At 37.3% G+C, this 15,150-nt stretch overlaps 1 protein-coding gene and 1 pseudogene across 2 annotated transcripts; one reads left to right on the top strand and one right to left on the bottom strand.

The window, feature by feature from the left end:
* The first annotated feature begins 1,089 nt into the window (after positions 1 to 1,089).
* Positions 1,090 to 1,189, top strand: LOC113276718 (annotated as a pseudogene).
* Positions 1,190 to 7,495: 6,306 nt separating this feature from the next.
* Positions 7,496 to 11,764, bottom strand: LOC113276259 (bifunctional TH2 protein, mitochondrial-like). 2 transcript variants are annotated; one of them, XM_026525839.1, is made up of 7 exons: positions 11,327 to 11,764; positions 10,982 to 11,240; positions 10,766 to 10,877; positions 9,380 to 9,652; positions 8,831 to 9,254; positions 8,419 to 8,670; positions 7,496 to 8,223 (listed from the first exon to the last, which is right to left on the bottom strand). In XM_026525839.1, the coding sequence occupies exons 4-7, from the start codon at positions 9,500 to 9,502 to the stop codon at positions 7,775 to 7,777; spliced, it is 1,248 nt and encodes a 415-aa protein (XP_026381624.1). In that variant the 5' UTR covers positions 9,503 to 9,652; positions 10,766 to 10,877; positions 10,982 to 11,240; positions 11,327 to 11,764; the 3' UTR covers positions 7,496 to 7,774. The 2 variants fall into 2 exon arrangements, with proteins under 2 accessions (XP_026381624.1, XP_026381623.1); XM_026525838.1 differs by lacking the exons at positions 10,982 to 11,240; positions 11,327 to 11,764 and having other exon boundaries at positions 10,766 to 10,911.
* Between the last annotated feature and the right edge of the window lie 3,386 nt (positions 11,765 to 15,150).

Genomic DNA, 15,150 nt, shown 5'->3' with positions numbered 1-15,150 from the left:
TGCTTAAAAACCTACAATATGTCATTAAAGTTCGATTCCTTCTTTGTTGGTACTAATAGCTGGGGAATTGAGGCTCTAGGCACAGAATCAGACCTCTCAGGAACCGAGTTGGCATCATCGGAAATTTTATCAGTCCCCTCAGCTAGTGGTCCTGAGGGATGAGATCCTGAGGAATGAGATCCTGAGGGGTGAACTACAGTACGTTCACTATCGGGAATGGTTACCTGATTGTCTACTACTCTACCACTCTTAAGGGTTCTAACAGCATTCAATTGATTCGATGGTTTTTCACCTACTTCATGAACTCCTCTAGGATTGGGATTAGTCTGACTAGGGGACCTTCTGTTATCTCGCTCACTTAAGGTCTTAGATATTTGGCCGACTTGAAGTTCTAACTTAGCAAGATTCTGAGCATTAGTTTGAAAGTTCTGCTTGGTTTCCTGTTGAAAACTAACTTGGCTCTTTACTAACATGTCCTGGATCTGTGCTAACATATCCTGGCTCTTTCTTAATATACTAAGAGATTCCTCTAAGATCGTCATTTTATTCTCTGAAGAGTTCTGAAACTGACCTGAAGAGTTCTTATCTGGACCAAAACCTGGGGGAGCATTAGAATTACTAAACTGATTTCGACTCTAGCCCTTAGACCACGAAAGGTTCGGATGGTTTATCCAACCAGGATTATAGGTTTGTGAATATGGGTCAAACTTCTGACGGTTATCGAATATAGTGTTATTATAGAGAGCATTGGCTTGCTCTTCATTATTCCGGCCTTCCCAAAAAGGATCTAATCTACCACTAGTGTGACCCACTTCTAAAGCTTCTAACCTTTTCGCTATATCAGCAATTTTGGCATCTGATTCAAAGTTTCATTCTACCCTATTAATGTTTCTGCTGCCTAGAAGAATTGTTTTCTGGGGTCCCCTATTACTTTCCCATTGTTGGGTCTTTTCGGCGATTTCATGCAAATATGTCATCGCATCATCAACTGTTTGGTTTTCAAACCCACCTGTACACATAGATTCTACTGTGGTTGTAGTGGGATAATTTAAACCCTCATAAAGGATCTGAACTAACCTAACCTTTTCTAAACCATGATGAGGACATTGGTCTAATAGATCATTGAACCTTTCCAAATACCTATACAAGGATTCTCCCTCATGTTGAGAAAATGTGCAGATTTGCGTCCTAATAGACGATGTTTTGTGCCTAGGGAAAAACTTGTTCAAAAAGGCAGATGTAAGTTGTTCATATGTTTCAATTGATCCGGAAGCCAAACTATATAGCCACGATTTGGCTTTATCTTTCAAGGAAAAGGGGAATAACCTGAGTTTCAAAGCATCATCATCAAGGTTTCTAATTTTTAGGGTACTACAAATTTCCTCAAAGTCCCTAACATAGAAATAGGGGTTTTCATTTTCTTTCCCTAAAAATATTGGGAGCAACTGTAAGGTTCCAGGCTTAAGTTCATAATTTGCTTCAGTTTCAGATAACCTGATACACGAGGGACGAGTAGTCCTAGTAGGGTTCAACAAAGCTTTCAAAGTTGCCATTTCTGGCACTATTGGAATATCAGGGATTTTCTCCTCAAGTGGACGTTCAAAAACGGAATCTTCAAGAATCGGGCTTTCTAAATTGAGGTAATCGAGACGCTTAGAACTACTAGGTTTCTCTTTAACAAATCTACCTAGGGCGTCTCTTTTACGTTCAGGCATGCAAAAGAATAAGGTAGGGAATTCTATGCAATCACAAAACAAGGCTGACTCAACCAAATCAAACCTATTAATTTCTAGCAAACAAAAATCATGATGGCTCCACTTAGATTGTTTCTAGACCAGCTTCTATTCTTTCGAAAAGGAACAAGTTACAATCTGAGCAAACCCCTCTGGAATCGATCTGAGTCAAAGTAAGTTGAATAGAGGCGAGGGAAGCTCGGTGGAGCTTTGATACCCAAAGGCCTCACCGGTATTATAAGGCGGCGCAGTCACGGATTCAACTCACAGAAACCATCATGAACTTCGAAGTATGCTCAAAAGAGTAACCAATATTTTTCGAACGACTTTCCTATTAAGATCGTTACCCTATAGGTCTCGTTCTAGTCAAAATTTTAGGCCTAGGTTCGCGTTTGGTTTCGTTTTCCTAAGGCGGGCAAGAAGAAAACGGTGATGAAATCCGAACCCTTATCTTGTATGGCCAGTCCTTGCCCTTTACTAGGAAATTAAAGCAACCGTTTTCAAGTACTCAACATATATGCAAACGAAGGAATACAGTAAACCTGCTGACAGGGGATTCGCGGGTGTTTCAAAAAAATTACCTCCCGTACCAGAAGGGCGAAGAACCGCTGAAGTCGACTCGGGCCACAACTCTTATGTCATGTACGAACCCGAGGGGCCGAGGCGACATCGTAATCGTCGTCCTTCTCTGCACACAGTTTATATTTAAACTATCCTTCTGTAGGGTTTAAAAATAATGTCCCGAAGTTTAAAGTCCAAAGTGTCCAAAAAGAAAAGAAAAATTACAAAAATAATAAAATCTATTACAGTTTTTTTTTAATAAGGAAAATAAACAAAACCCTAAGAAATAAAATAACTAAAAGAAATTATGTTCTTTTCCGTTATTTTCGCTTTAATCTTTCGCTCCAAGTCTTTATGCTTTAAGATCCAGTCTTTACGAAATCACCAAACTCCTTGGCTCAATTTTCTTTATGATCCAAAACCTGTAGACAAAAGATAAATACCCAAAAACGTAAAAAATAACAAAAATAATAAAAGACTAACAAAATAAAAGAAAAATAGGTCTAAAACCCTAAAAGCAAATCCGCGTCAGCGGCGCCAAAAATTGATGTATTTTATAGATAGTGGTAAAAGTGGTTCGATTCTCAGACTTGCGAAGGATAAAAATATAGACTTAAATTCTAAAACTAAAATAGAAAACTCACTAATAATTATAGAAAACACTGACAAAGTTGATATCAATATTAAAAGACAGCTGAGGCTAAGATTCCACTATTTTCCAAGTTCAAAGTGATTTAATCCAATCTTTATATTTATGCAATTTTCTCGTTCAATTTGATTCTAAAATATTACAAGAAGTAGATTTTCAAAAGCAATAATTGTAAATATCAAGTATGAAGCATCAAAATTCTATAAACTAAGCATACTTCATCAAAATAGATCACAATCACTCAATTAAAAATCATATTCAATTATATCTCAAGGCAAATAATCATAATAATAATTGTAATAAATAGATGAAATAGAATATACCACTTCTTGTTGGAAAAATAGCTTCCTCTATCGCCTCAGCAATGGGGTTTAGCTCCTTGTATTAATGATGATCTTAAAATATTTGTTTATGGCTCAAAAGATGATTAAAAGGATGAAAAGTAATAACACAGCCGATTTGCAACAGCGTAAGTGTGTTACAGAATCTCTGTACAAAGGAGAAATAGTAGCTAAAGACCTTAGGCAATCACAGTTGATAAACGATAAATAGGTTCTGTTGTTGAATAGCGATATTTGTCTGCGACAGTTGCTTGTGCGTCTTATGTTCTTCATGTTCTAGGTATTGCAACAGCAGAAACAAAACTTCAACTTGTGATTTCAGCTTTCTGTTCTCTCCTAAACTTCCCCAAAGTGTACGTAACTCTTCCTTGACCTATCCCTGCTCCTTTTATAGCCCACAGGTCGATTAAACCTCAAGAAATCTTCGGTTATTCTTATTTTTCCTCCACCTCAAGTCTCGGGATTTCTTTCCCTTCTAAATATTCTTTACGCTTTTAGATGAGCCGTATACACTCCAAATAGTCTAGAGCAATATTCTATCTCGAATTAAACCCAACAGAATCATGTAACTGCCATATATAAACTCACCAGAGCCCCTAATATCTCCTCCTCTTCTATTTTGATTGATTCGAAGATTTGTTGCTATTTTTGCGAATCTGAGACACATAGCAATCCTGTTTTGATGAATCAACTGAATCCCAATCCATCTCCACGTCAAACTCCGACTAAAACTAAGCCTAGTCAACAACAGAACCCGATAAACTTCTGAAGCCTCTGTTTGCTTCTCTCGTCTTATATAGCCCAATTCGTTTGGTCCAATCCCTTTTACCAACTCTGTTATGCTCCAACAAGTCCAATCCAAAAGAAATATGCAGTTGAATCTCTCCAAATCAACCAAGAAATCCAACTCCAAATGTTGCTTCGCTGCTGCATTAATTCCCGCCAAAAAGAACTCGTTTGAATTGTGAAGAAGAAGAGGCGCCCCTATCCAAAGTAGGGGTGCCGATAGCAGTTGTCTAGGGGGTGCCCTGGTGGTGCCCCTTATCCAAAGTCTGGGGGCCAAAATCACTTCCTCCGGGTGCTTTGGACAACTTTTCGAGCCGATTTTTCCAAAAATGTTTATTGGCCAAAAATACCTACACACACATAAAACACCATAATAAGTACAAAAATGAGCACTATCAATATATAGAATCGAGACAAATTAGACACAAAAATGTATCTATCAGTTGGCATCAACCTCATCACCGTTTTCCGCAAGCTCCCACTTATCCCACTGACTAATATCTACCAAACGACGTGGTTCCCTATCCCTCCAATCTCTTGGATCCGGTTTTGGATCATACTCTACATGCAACCGATTAGGAGTTGAAAAGCACCGAGAAATGTCAAGAACAAAACATTGAAAAGAGTCCATCTTGATATGTGATAATTGCTTGAATCCAAGTTGGCGCATCACACGTGTAGGATTGGCCATAACGTATCCTTTTGGGTGGAACAATGGCCCATGGTAGAATGCAACGTTAGCATACCTCAAAACTTGGCGGTTTAGTCTAACCTCCTTGTAAGGGTCGAAGACAACATCTTGGGTACTCATCGCGTCCAAAGCCAATCATATCGATTAGTCGACCTATGTTACCGGGCTTCGGAGTGTTGTTGAACTCGTATCTCCTAGCTATAGGCGTATCGGGTTCGGGAAGGTCTTTGATCTTCAAGGAGGTCCAGTCCTTGAACAAGGTGGGGAAGTGTACATAATCCCACACCTATTCCAAGGTGAAGCAATAAGTTTTGTTTCTAAGTTCACGATAAGGGTACATGTGAACAATATACATAATAACATAAGTTTAAAAACAAAATTACCTGCAGTAGAGTGAAATTCCCGACAAATTGGTTGGTTTTAGCCTTAGAGGCCCTTCTCATCTCCATCATCAAATGTGCCATTACCGCGGTGCCCCAAGAATACCCATAGACATCTTCCAATGGATCCAAGTACTGAAGGTAGTTTGCACTAACCCTGTTGCCATTAGTGTCAGGGAACAACTTCGCTTTGGCTTGCTAATTGACTTGGAGGAACCACATTATCTTCATCCTCACTTTCCTCTTCATCTTGCTCATCTTGATCATCGTGGTCACAGATTACAGCTCGACTACGGTCACCACCACTCTCCCAAATTATCCCTCTTGTCTCAGCCCCGAAACACTTTTTACGACCTTCATCTTTCCCTCTAGGAGGGAGAGATTGAGGAGTATCAAGACCGTCCTTCCTTCTTCTCGTAGTGACACCATCTTTAGTTTTTCTTTTGTTAGCCTCCTTGGCTTTTGACCTATATCATAAAATCACACGAAATGAATGTGAGACAACTCACTTTCAGTTTTTCTACCGGTATTGACTTACTGAAACAAAGCACGCCGGTTGTCTGTTCCGGCATTAAACAATGACTGTCGACAATGCCGGTAATTATATGTAATTCTCCTGTATGTTTTAAGTCCACTACTGGCATGCTCGAAATAAATCAATTCCATGCCGTAACCTGGTGCCGGCATTCGAATCAACCTAAAAATCGATGCCGGTTTAGGTGACAAATTCTTAGGTTTTCCTGTATGTTTTAAGTCCACTACCAGCATGCTCGAAATAAATCAATTCCATGCCGTAACCTGGTGTCGGCATTCAAATCAACCTAAAAATGTATTCCGTGATAAATTCATAAACTCTCCTGTATGGTTTAAGTCCACTACCGACATGCTCGAATTTTTACAAAAGAATGCCGGTACTATAAACCGGCATACAATGCAACCAAATGTCTATGCCGGTACTGGCGACAAATTCATAAACTCTCATGTATGTTTTTAGACCACTACCGGCATACACGAATAGTTATAAATGACTGCCGGTACCAAGAACCGGCAGGGAATTCGACCCAAATTCTATGCCGGTATCGAAAATTCAGTTTCTTGTGAATCTGCGGAGTGAAACCGGCATTGCATTCATCCTAGATTGAATACCGGAAGGAAAAACCGGCACCGTATTCATACATATTTCAGTGCCGGTAATCACTGAAACTCAACTGTTTCAGTTAGGGTTTTCGATTCTAACCTAAACCCATTGCTATAAATCGATTAAAGCACTCATAAAGTAGTTTAAAATCACTTACCTTCTCACAGAAGCCATGGTTGCGAGAGGTTGATTGTCAGAATCCGCTGCTTGTTCTTCTTCTTGCTCTTGAGCAATCTTAGCAATTCTTTGTTCCTGTTTTTGTTGAGCAATCGATTTTGAGTTTGATTGGGCATTCGTTTTCTTTCGTGGAGGCATTGTTTATGATTCGGGTAGGTTAATCGACGAAGAAATTTTTGAATCGACGATTAATCGACGAAGAACGGATGAAGAACGATGAAATTTTATTTTTTCAAAAACCTAAACCTAGGTCGTGCCGGTACTGAGAAGAATGGGGATATGTGTTTGGTTTTTAGATTTTAAGTTTTAGGGGAAAGGGTATAGTAGTCTTTTCATAATGTTTTTTAATTAATCAAAGGGTATTTTAGTATTTTCATACACAAAAATCACCCCTTAGCACACACCATGGATTGGGGGAAGTAATCAATATCCCCAATTCCTTTTTTTATCCCCCAATTAATTGTTCTAAACAAACTAGCAAGTCCCTATTTGTCTATCATTTTCTATAATGGTATTGCTTTGAAAATAAATTATGCGCATGTGATGTTTATCGACAGATGCAAAATTTTATGAACGAAAAGGTAAAAAGAAAAAATATAGAAAAAAAGTTGCGAGAGGGAAAGACCACTTGCCACTTTCCACTGCTGGATTGTTTTCTCTGTTTCTCCGCCACACCGGCCTCCAGAGGTACAAATGTAACACCAAAGTGTTTTCCCACCTCAATTAAGCGTCTGTTTGACCCAATCACAATGCCAATATCAGCTTCGAGCAGGCACACCAAGTCACCTACTAAGGTTTCAATGAAAACTGCAAGATCCCCTAATCGGTATTTTTGTGCAAATTTCTTTGCAGAAGTTGGGGGTGTTGCTTATCAAGCGAGTGACTTTTATTCAGTACGGCCAGAGCACAATACCATCCTGTGGTGCAGCGCAGGTGGACCTAAAAAAATGCCGACTCATCTTCACAGCTTAACTCAGTCTACACAGTACAGGTGCTGCTGATGCCGAGGATCAAAATTCATACTGATATACAGTCAAACTGAAAGTCAAAATCAAACACAAAAATCTGTATTAAATCTTGCTCCTATGGTATTAGTTTATTACTGCAATGTTACTATTTCAAAGAAGAAAGGAAAACAGATACCAAAATCTACAGACAACAGATGTAAAATAAAAAAACTACTCCAGAAACTATTCACATAAATCTTCATCATTGTTCAGACAGCTCACTAGTTCAATTCATGGCCCTCCATAAAACGCGCCATCAAACACCATCTGTACATACCCACAGCTCAATTCCAGAACTTGGACATTAGAGATCAGAGTTCCTCATTAACTAGATGACGACCCAGAATGAAGGCGTGTATTTCTATCCAGCTAGCAACAGTGTAAAGAGTACCAGATAAACCACCTTTCCAGACAATAGGGTTGCCAGTTTCAAAGCGTTTTCTCTGTTCCTTGACCACACCAGCAAACAGAGGTGTAAATGTAATACCAAAGTGTTTTCCCGCCTTCATTAAGCTTTTGTTTGACCCAATCACAATGCCAATATCAGCTGTAAGCAGGCATAGCAAGTCACTCACTGAGTCACCAATGTAAACAGTACGGGCACCGACGCCATGTTCACTTGCATGCTCCTGCACCATGTCCTCAAAATATTTAAGTTTTGCTGTAACAGACTGATGTGCCTGGCGAGTTACTTCACCCGTAAAAGTTCCATCTGCATAACTGAACTCGTTCCCGTCTACTTTCAACATGTCTAAACCACCTGTAAAAAACCATATATATTTTCGCTTAATGAGTATCCATGCAAGAACACTTCAGGAATAGAGTTTTAAACCTATTCTCATGACCAAGACCCTTGCGATGTGACAAGTTGGATGATAGCACGAAAACACCTGAATTACCTAACAATCTGTACATAAATATATAAAAATTCCTGCAGTGAGAAATGATTTAGTACCTGAAAGAGCTGACCTAGTTAAATCCCCACTCCAACATGACATTACATTGACAGATACATCCAGGTTGTTCACCTTCTCAAAAAAGTTCAAGCAACCATTATGAAGTTCCATACATTTGCCAGCTTGCTTTATGTCCTCCAAGCTTATGCCCTTCAGTACACCAGAATCAAATATTCTTGAAACTACTTTCCCATCAGGAGATGACAGCTTCTCAAACGCACTGTAGAGTCCTTCGTAATCAAAACTAACAGCTGCAGAAAAAAGAAAAAGAAAACACGAGGTTGAAATTTGACGGTCAGACTAAGTAGTAAGCAAACACTTGCTCCCATTCTGTTTACAACAACTTAAAGAGTTCAACACGTTCTAGATAATTTTAACATGCCAATTCATGATTCAATTGTCTGATTATACCTTTTTCACCGAGCATAATTTTCTCTATGAAATTATCATTCTCCGAAGTATACTGCTGGGAAAGAAGCTCCCAAGTCTTCCTCAAATCTTTTGACGTAACCTGAGAATGTCCATCTCTATCCTCACCCAGCAGTTGATGATCAGGTTTTTGAGCAGTCAATATTTCAATGTTTGCTAATATTTCCACAGAAGCCACACTGGTACATGTAAAATCAAAATCTGCAAATAGCATCAGACTTTCCTCCTTAGGATCAAGCTTTGTATATATTGGGATGATCAGGTTTTGCTCAGACTGCCGAGAATAAAAGAAGTCCATTTCATATCTCATAGCTTGACAATAAAGCCTTTCTACGACTTCAACCCCTTTGGCTGTCAAAGAGTCGCATAGCTCATCAAGCACGTCCTCGGTATGCAGATATGGTGTCTGAAGAGAAATGTAAAACAAGTTCAGAAGCCCCTTATGTAGAAAATATCAATCATTCTTAATCTCCTAAGAAGTATTTGAAAGGTAAATCAAGGAAAAAAATCGGTGACTAATGATAAACACACCTCGAAATTTATATAAGAATATTCCTTCAACCACTTGCTGTATGGGTGAGAATTAACATACGGACTGACAAGTTTCTGCATCGCCTTACTAAGAAAGGCATAGATTCTCAGGCTTGGCGTCATAGCACCAAGAGTATAGGCAGGAATTTTTGACTGGTGTATTGGAATTCCACTATCTTGTACGTTACCGGAAGCAGTAGCTAACAAGAACTCTTTGTATTTCGCTGTTGCATGGGGAAGAGTGGTATCTTTTGTAGGGTTTAAACCCAGTTTCTGCACAAGGATAATCTCTTTATTATATATATCTGTAAATTCTTTGAACGCACCGAAAATCATGCTAACTGGTAAATGTAAAATCAGATATGCAAAGGTAATCATTAAACAATGTCACAAAAACCGTAAAAAGTACACAAGGCACCGTTCAAAACATCTAGATGCAACAGTTCCTAATAAACATCTAGCAAAATATCGTCCAGGAGCTTGGCGAACAAACTTTATTGAATATATCATCTCGAAAGGCGAAAACTTGTTAATTCTCAAGGACTGTTATCCATTTCCAGCCACTGCTTATTTGTGAAGAATTACATTATTAACTTTAATTTGTCCAATTCTAATGAATTATATACACACTGCACACGAATCACCCATTTATTCCTTTTTGTGAACTTTTATGTAAGCAGTTGATAAACTTTTATGTAAGCAGTTGATAACATTCTATAGGTAAAAGAACAGCTGCATTTGATCTATATCAACAATTCAAGTTTCTTGTTGTTATTTTCCTTACTAAGCTTCTATGTACGTCAGTCCAAATATTCTCAAGGCAAAACAGCGGTGGCACTTGATCTGTATCTATGATTCACAAATCCAGTTTTAAGCAATGTAAATATTTCAAGATTGTTGCCACAAAGAGTGTGACAGTTCCTAATTGTCTCTGCTCCTGCTAGGGAACTACATATTATGCATCAGGTGTAAAACAAGAAAATACCCGCATGACACTTCTCAATAAAAATACCTACATTATACTGATCCGATGCCAATTAAGAAGTGTGGCAACAAAGGTTTCCTTCTAGGATCTAAAGCTGGATTATCCATTTCATTATAATAACATTACATCTGACAGAAACGGCCAAAGAATTCCATAAGAAAAGAAGATAGTTCTCCTAGGCATCTATGATTCTGATATGAAGCTAAATGTACAATATCACAAGCAACTTATTTCAATTGAAATGACCTAAACTAGTAATCTTGCAAGAAAAAGGAAGATGGAATTGTGCCTTTCCAGTTCTTGCTTCAGGAAAGATGGAATTCACCAAAAATCTCAATAAAATCCTCTTTCAGCATAATCAATATATCATTGCAAGAAAATAGAATCCTCATAATACTTACTTGTTCAACAAAAGAATTGTGCCTTTCCAATTCTTGCTCCACATTATTACTCCACCCTAAGAATGCAGCCTTATCAGAATCATCTTCACATTGATCTGCTGCTAACTTATACCTGAGTATGTACACCAGAACACATACACACATCAAAATCAATACACAAACGCAAGAAAACCAAAAAAATTGAAAGAAAAAAATCAAGAAAATGTTGAAACTTACACTTCCTAAAACTGTTCAGAAGATGTTCATGATTAGCAACATATTGATAAAATTGTTTATCATCTAAACTCCCAGCAGCCAAGTGAACAAATAAAGGTGAATACCCAAAGTACAGTGCTTCATTCTTACAGTTTCCCCAACATCGTTCTGAAATAGTAAGCTCATCAGATTCTGATGATTCTTCAACTTGTTTTGATGATTCTTCAACTTGTTTTGATGTAGACATGTTGTTGATTTCTTCAACTTGTTCTGATGATTCCTGTAATGTGGAGTAGTAGTAATAAGCAGATAGGATAAGAGAAGAAGATATGTATTTATAAGAAAGAAAAGGTTTAACTAACTAACCTGAACAAGCGCCATTTGTACCACGGCTGCACCAAGATTGCACGCCGAGAAGCTTGCTTGGCCTTAGCCAGCCTTGGCCGTATTTCATACATTGGCTGCTGCTGCTGCGTGACTAGGAACAGCAAAGGTTGTTGAATCATCTCTGGTGTAGGGAGATTTTCGGTCTTCAAATATTAAGTATCAGCACCGCCCATGATCATCCAATTGGAACTGAAATTAGAAGACACGATGCATTTCTAACCCTAGATTGTAAAGAGAAACGATGCAATTTCTCTGATAACATCGGATAGATACGATTGAGTGTCGTAACACCGATTTGAGAAGCTGATATTAAGAAACTCCTTTAACGGATAATTGGGTGGCTAAAATTAGCTTCAAATTCGAATAAATGAAGGAAAAATACATTCTCTGGAAATTGCCTGATAGAGATGAAGGAAAGCAACGAGGGGCGAGTAAATGGAGATAAGAACAAGGAAACAAAATTAACATTTTGAGGTGTCTTGGGAGTTGAGACGGGCCTATGAAGGGATGTTGTAGCCCGTCTCTTGTTTCGGCACAATTTTGTTTTAAGAAAAAACTCCATGTCACATTTAATTTCTTTCATAGAAAAAAAAGTTTTAAGAGTCTTGGTCATTGTCCAAAATATAAAACTCTATCTCTGTTGTCAGGATGTGCAGCCCAATATAGTAGTTAGAGTTTTATTCCTATTTGTATATAAAGGACTATTTATGTAACATATAAAAGCTAATGATAAAATATTTTTCTTTCTGTGCCTCTTTATCTTTCCCTATTTTCCACTACAAAACGTTATCATGCACGATGCTAGCCCGCAGAGTTAGATTGGATTTGGAAGATTTTTTTTTCTACATGGATGATTTACATCAACGCAGCTATGTAATTATCGTCAAGCTAACGTGGAAATCGCTGGAATCAAATCACAGCTAAGTTGCATCTACCTTTTCCTCTATGATCTTTCTTTCTTTTCCCCTGTTTTTGATTTTGATTTGGCATATCCAATACTATTAAACAAAAAAGAATTAATTTGATCGTATCCGTGGAATCATGATTGTGATTACGTTTTCTAATGCTCATATATATGTGTATGGGTTATCGCTGGCTGTTGATATCCATGGGAAAAGAAGAGTTCGCGAGATCTTGTTTGGGAAATCTTCTGTTCGAGGAAAGGTGAAAGGAGATCCTTACCTGGTTCCCATCCAACGATTCAACTCGTTCCGTTTTGGCTTTGTTCCGACCAAGTCTATTCTGTCCCCATCCGTGAAGGTATACCTACACATTTGGTTTTGTTTAACAAAATAAAAATTAAAACTTGTGATGTGATCTATGAGTAGCCAGACTACCTCCAATCCTAATTGTCTGTCATGTTCCCTTGTGTACGCGTATATAGCTTGGTGACTGAGTGAGCTAGTTATCTGTATATGCTATGCTATTATTTCAATTATTTTAATTGTATGAAATAAGTATGATTGGTAATCATGAAATTTCGTCCGTTCTTGTTTCATTTTTGTTCTTTTTTTTGTTTTGTTTTTCTGGAATCTGGACCCATCATGAAATATATGTCCTTAACTTGTTTGCATGTGGCGTTTGATTGTTGTATCGCCTGATGTTATGGTGATTGCTTGTATGCACCACACGATACCTATACGCATTACTCTAATTAGTTGATTCCTTACACCATGTATTTTTTATCTTTTTATCTTTTTTTTTTTCTGTTTCAAAAAAAAATGTCTTTTTGTGATCATTTTTACCATCCTAGAGGCTTAGACGTTACAATTAGTAATCTTCTACATCAAACTTGTATTGTTTTCATTTAATTTATTTATTTTTACAACATATTGTTCTTGCTCTGTGTGCTCAATTTCTTGTCTATATTTGTTAAAATGTTATTGAATTTGTAACGTATACTTTAATAATACGTATATATGTACTGTCTATATGTGCCTTTGTGTATTATTATTATAAGTACTCTCTCTATCAAATACTTTTGAAACGGCAGTGCCATTTTATTTCTAAGTTTTGATGACATTGATGGCAATTGACTGAGTGTTGTCGACCACTACGGGGTTATGATAATGGATTGGATGTTTGACTTACCGATTCACCTTTAAAACCATCAAGAAATTTGGTTATATTATTTTTTTATTAAGGAATAATCATACTAATGTTCCTTATATAGGTCCTTTACAGTTAGACCCAACTCAACCTAAAGATGACATTTTGGACTCAGAAGTACTTGGGCACCATTATTGTTCTTTTAATGTGGAAACCAATTCTTTGCAAAATAGAAATATATTTCTTAGTAAAACCTTTTGCCTATGACAATGCACCGTCTAAGAGGTGAAGCTATATATGCATACATGTATCCCAACTTTTGTGGAAGAACTCGCAAAAGGTGATATGAGTCAAAAATTATTCTTTTTGAATTTTCTACTTCATCCACGATATACCAACGAACGAGTATACATTGAAGTATGCAAACAAGAGATTCACTATCTTTAGTAAGATGTCCAACCTAAAGTAAGTGGTTTTCATGAAAGTGAGATTCTCTTGACCTGTTGAGATAAAGAAAATTCTCAAATTAAGCTAAATGTAGCAAAATTGAAAATAGAAAAACCCCCGAAGTAATGAGGGTTAGACGTACCGACTCATATAAAGCATGTGAAAAGGGACATATGTATCATGAGACAAAGATGTACTTTTGTCTTCGGTAGTAATAACACCAATGCATAAATATCAACCGAGCATGAGATCAGCTAAAATGTAATTGTAGCTCCCGTCATAAATTTAAGAGTTGGAAATGCACCTGGTCATAGGTATTGATATATATATATACAATGTAATGTGTGTATCATAGTAGCAACCAATTTTCACATCAACTTTAATGGCAACAAGAACTTTGCCTGGACAATTGAATATCTTATTGAGTTGAACTAGATCCAGTATCTGCACTTATGGAATGAAAATACGAGACATAAATTCTCTAAAGCACTTGAGATATATTGGGTGACACGTAATATATATTCATTGTAAAGTACTTGAGTTGAATCCCACATTTATTACGTAATAAGGCCACACCACTTATTACAACTCTCAAGACCCAAGTGTCTAACTCATAGTTTTTTTTTCTTCTTCCACTAGCTTAAGGAATTTAAACTAGTTGTTGAACTATTTCCTTATAATGTGACTACGAGGATTGGATCATCGAGCGAAGCACTACTCAAAATTTGTTTTCAAGATTGAATAAAGACGTCACAAAATCTCTACATGTACCAAGAGATAATTACACCTTGTTAAATTCCACAGAAACCCACGCAAGTGGATATCATGTGGAAACTCACAGTGATGAGAATGTAATTGAATGCATCTTTTATAGTCTCTAATGTATTAGAGAAACTAGTGAGTCAATCTAGTGAAATGTAAATCACTATAGTATTTGGATTATTCAATCCATGTTGACTCCAACGATGAAATGTTGGAAATTGACTCATACAGACTTTGACATAACCATAAAATCACTTTGGTTGTGACATGATGTTTCGTTTTGAAAGGACTCGAACGTACATCGATGTGTTTGAGTGGACGAGACAATGGGAATAAGATTGACAGAATGCGAAGAAACGGAACATCTCTAAATAAGTGTTTTTCTAAAGTACCAGATGCACAACCCCCTCCTCCCTCCCATTATGCTTTTAAGTAAGAGAGCATATCACTCATTTTACAAAGTCTTTAGTAAAACAAGATCGAGACCATCCTGAGATGCAAATGGTAAACAATCCATATTACAAAGATAACAAAGTGAAATTTAG

Source organism: Papaver somniferum, chromosome 4 (genome assembly GCF_003573695.1).
Source record: "Papaver somniferum cultivar HN1 chromosome 4, ASM357369v1, whole genome shotgun sequence".
Lineage (NCBI taxonomy): Eukaryota > Viridiplantae > Streptophyta > Magnoliopsida > Ranunculales > Papaveraceae > Papaver > Papaver somniferum.
This window is presented reverse-complemented; position numbering and strand designations above follow the sequence as displayed.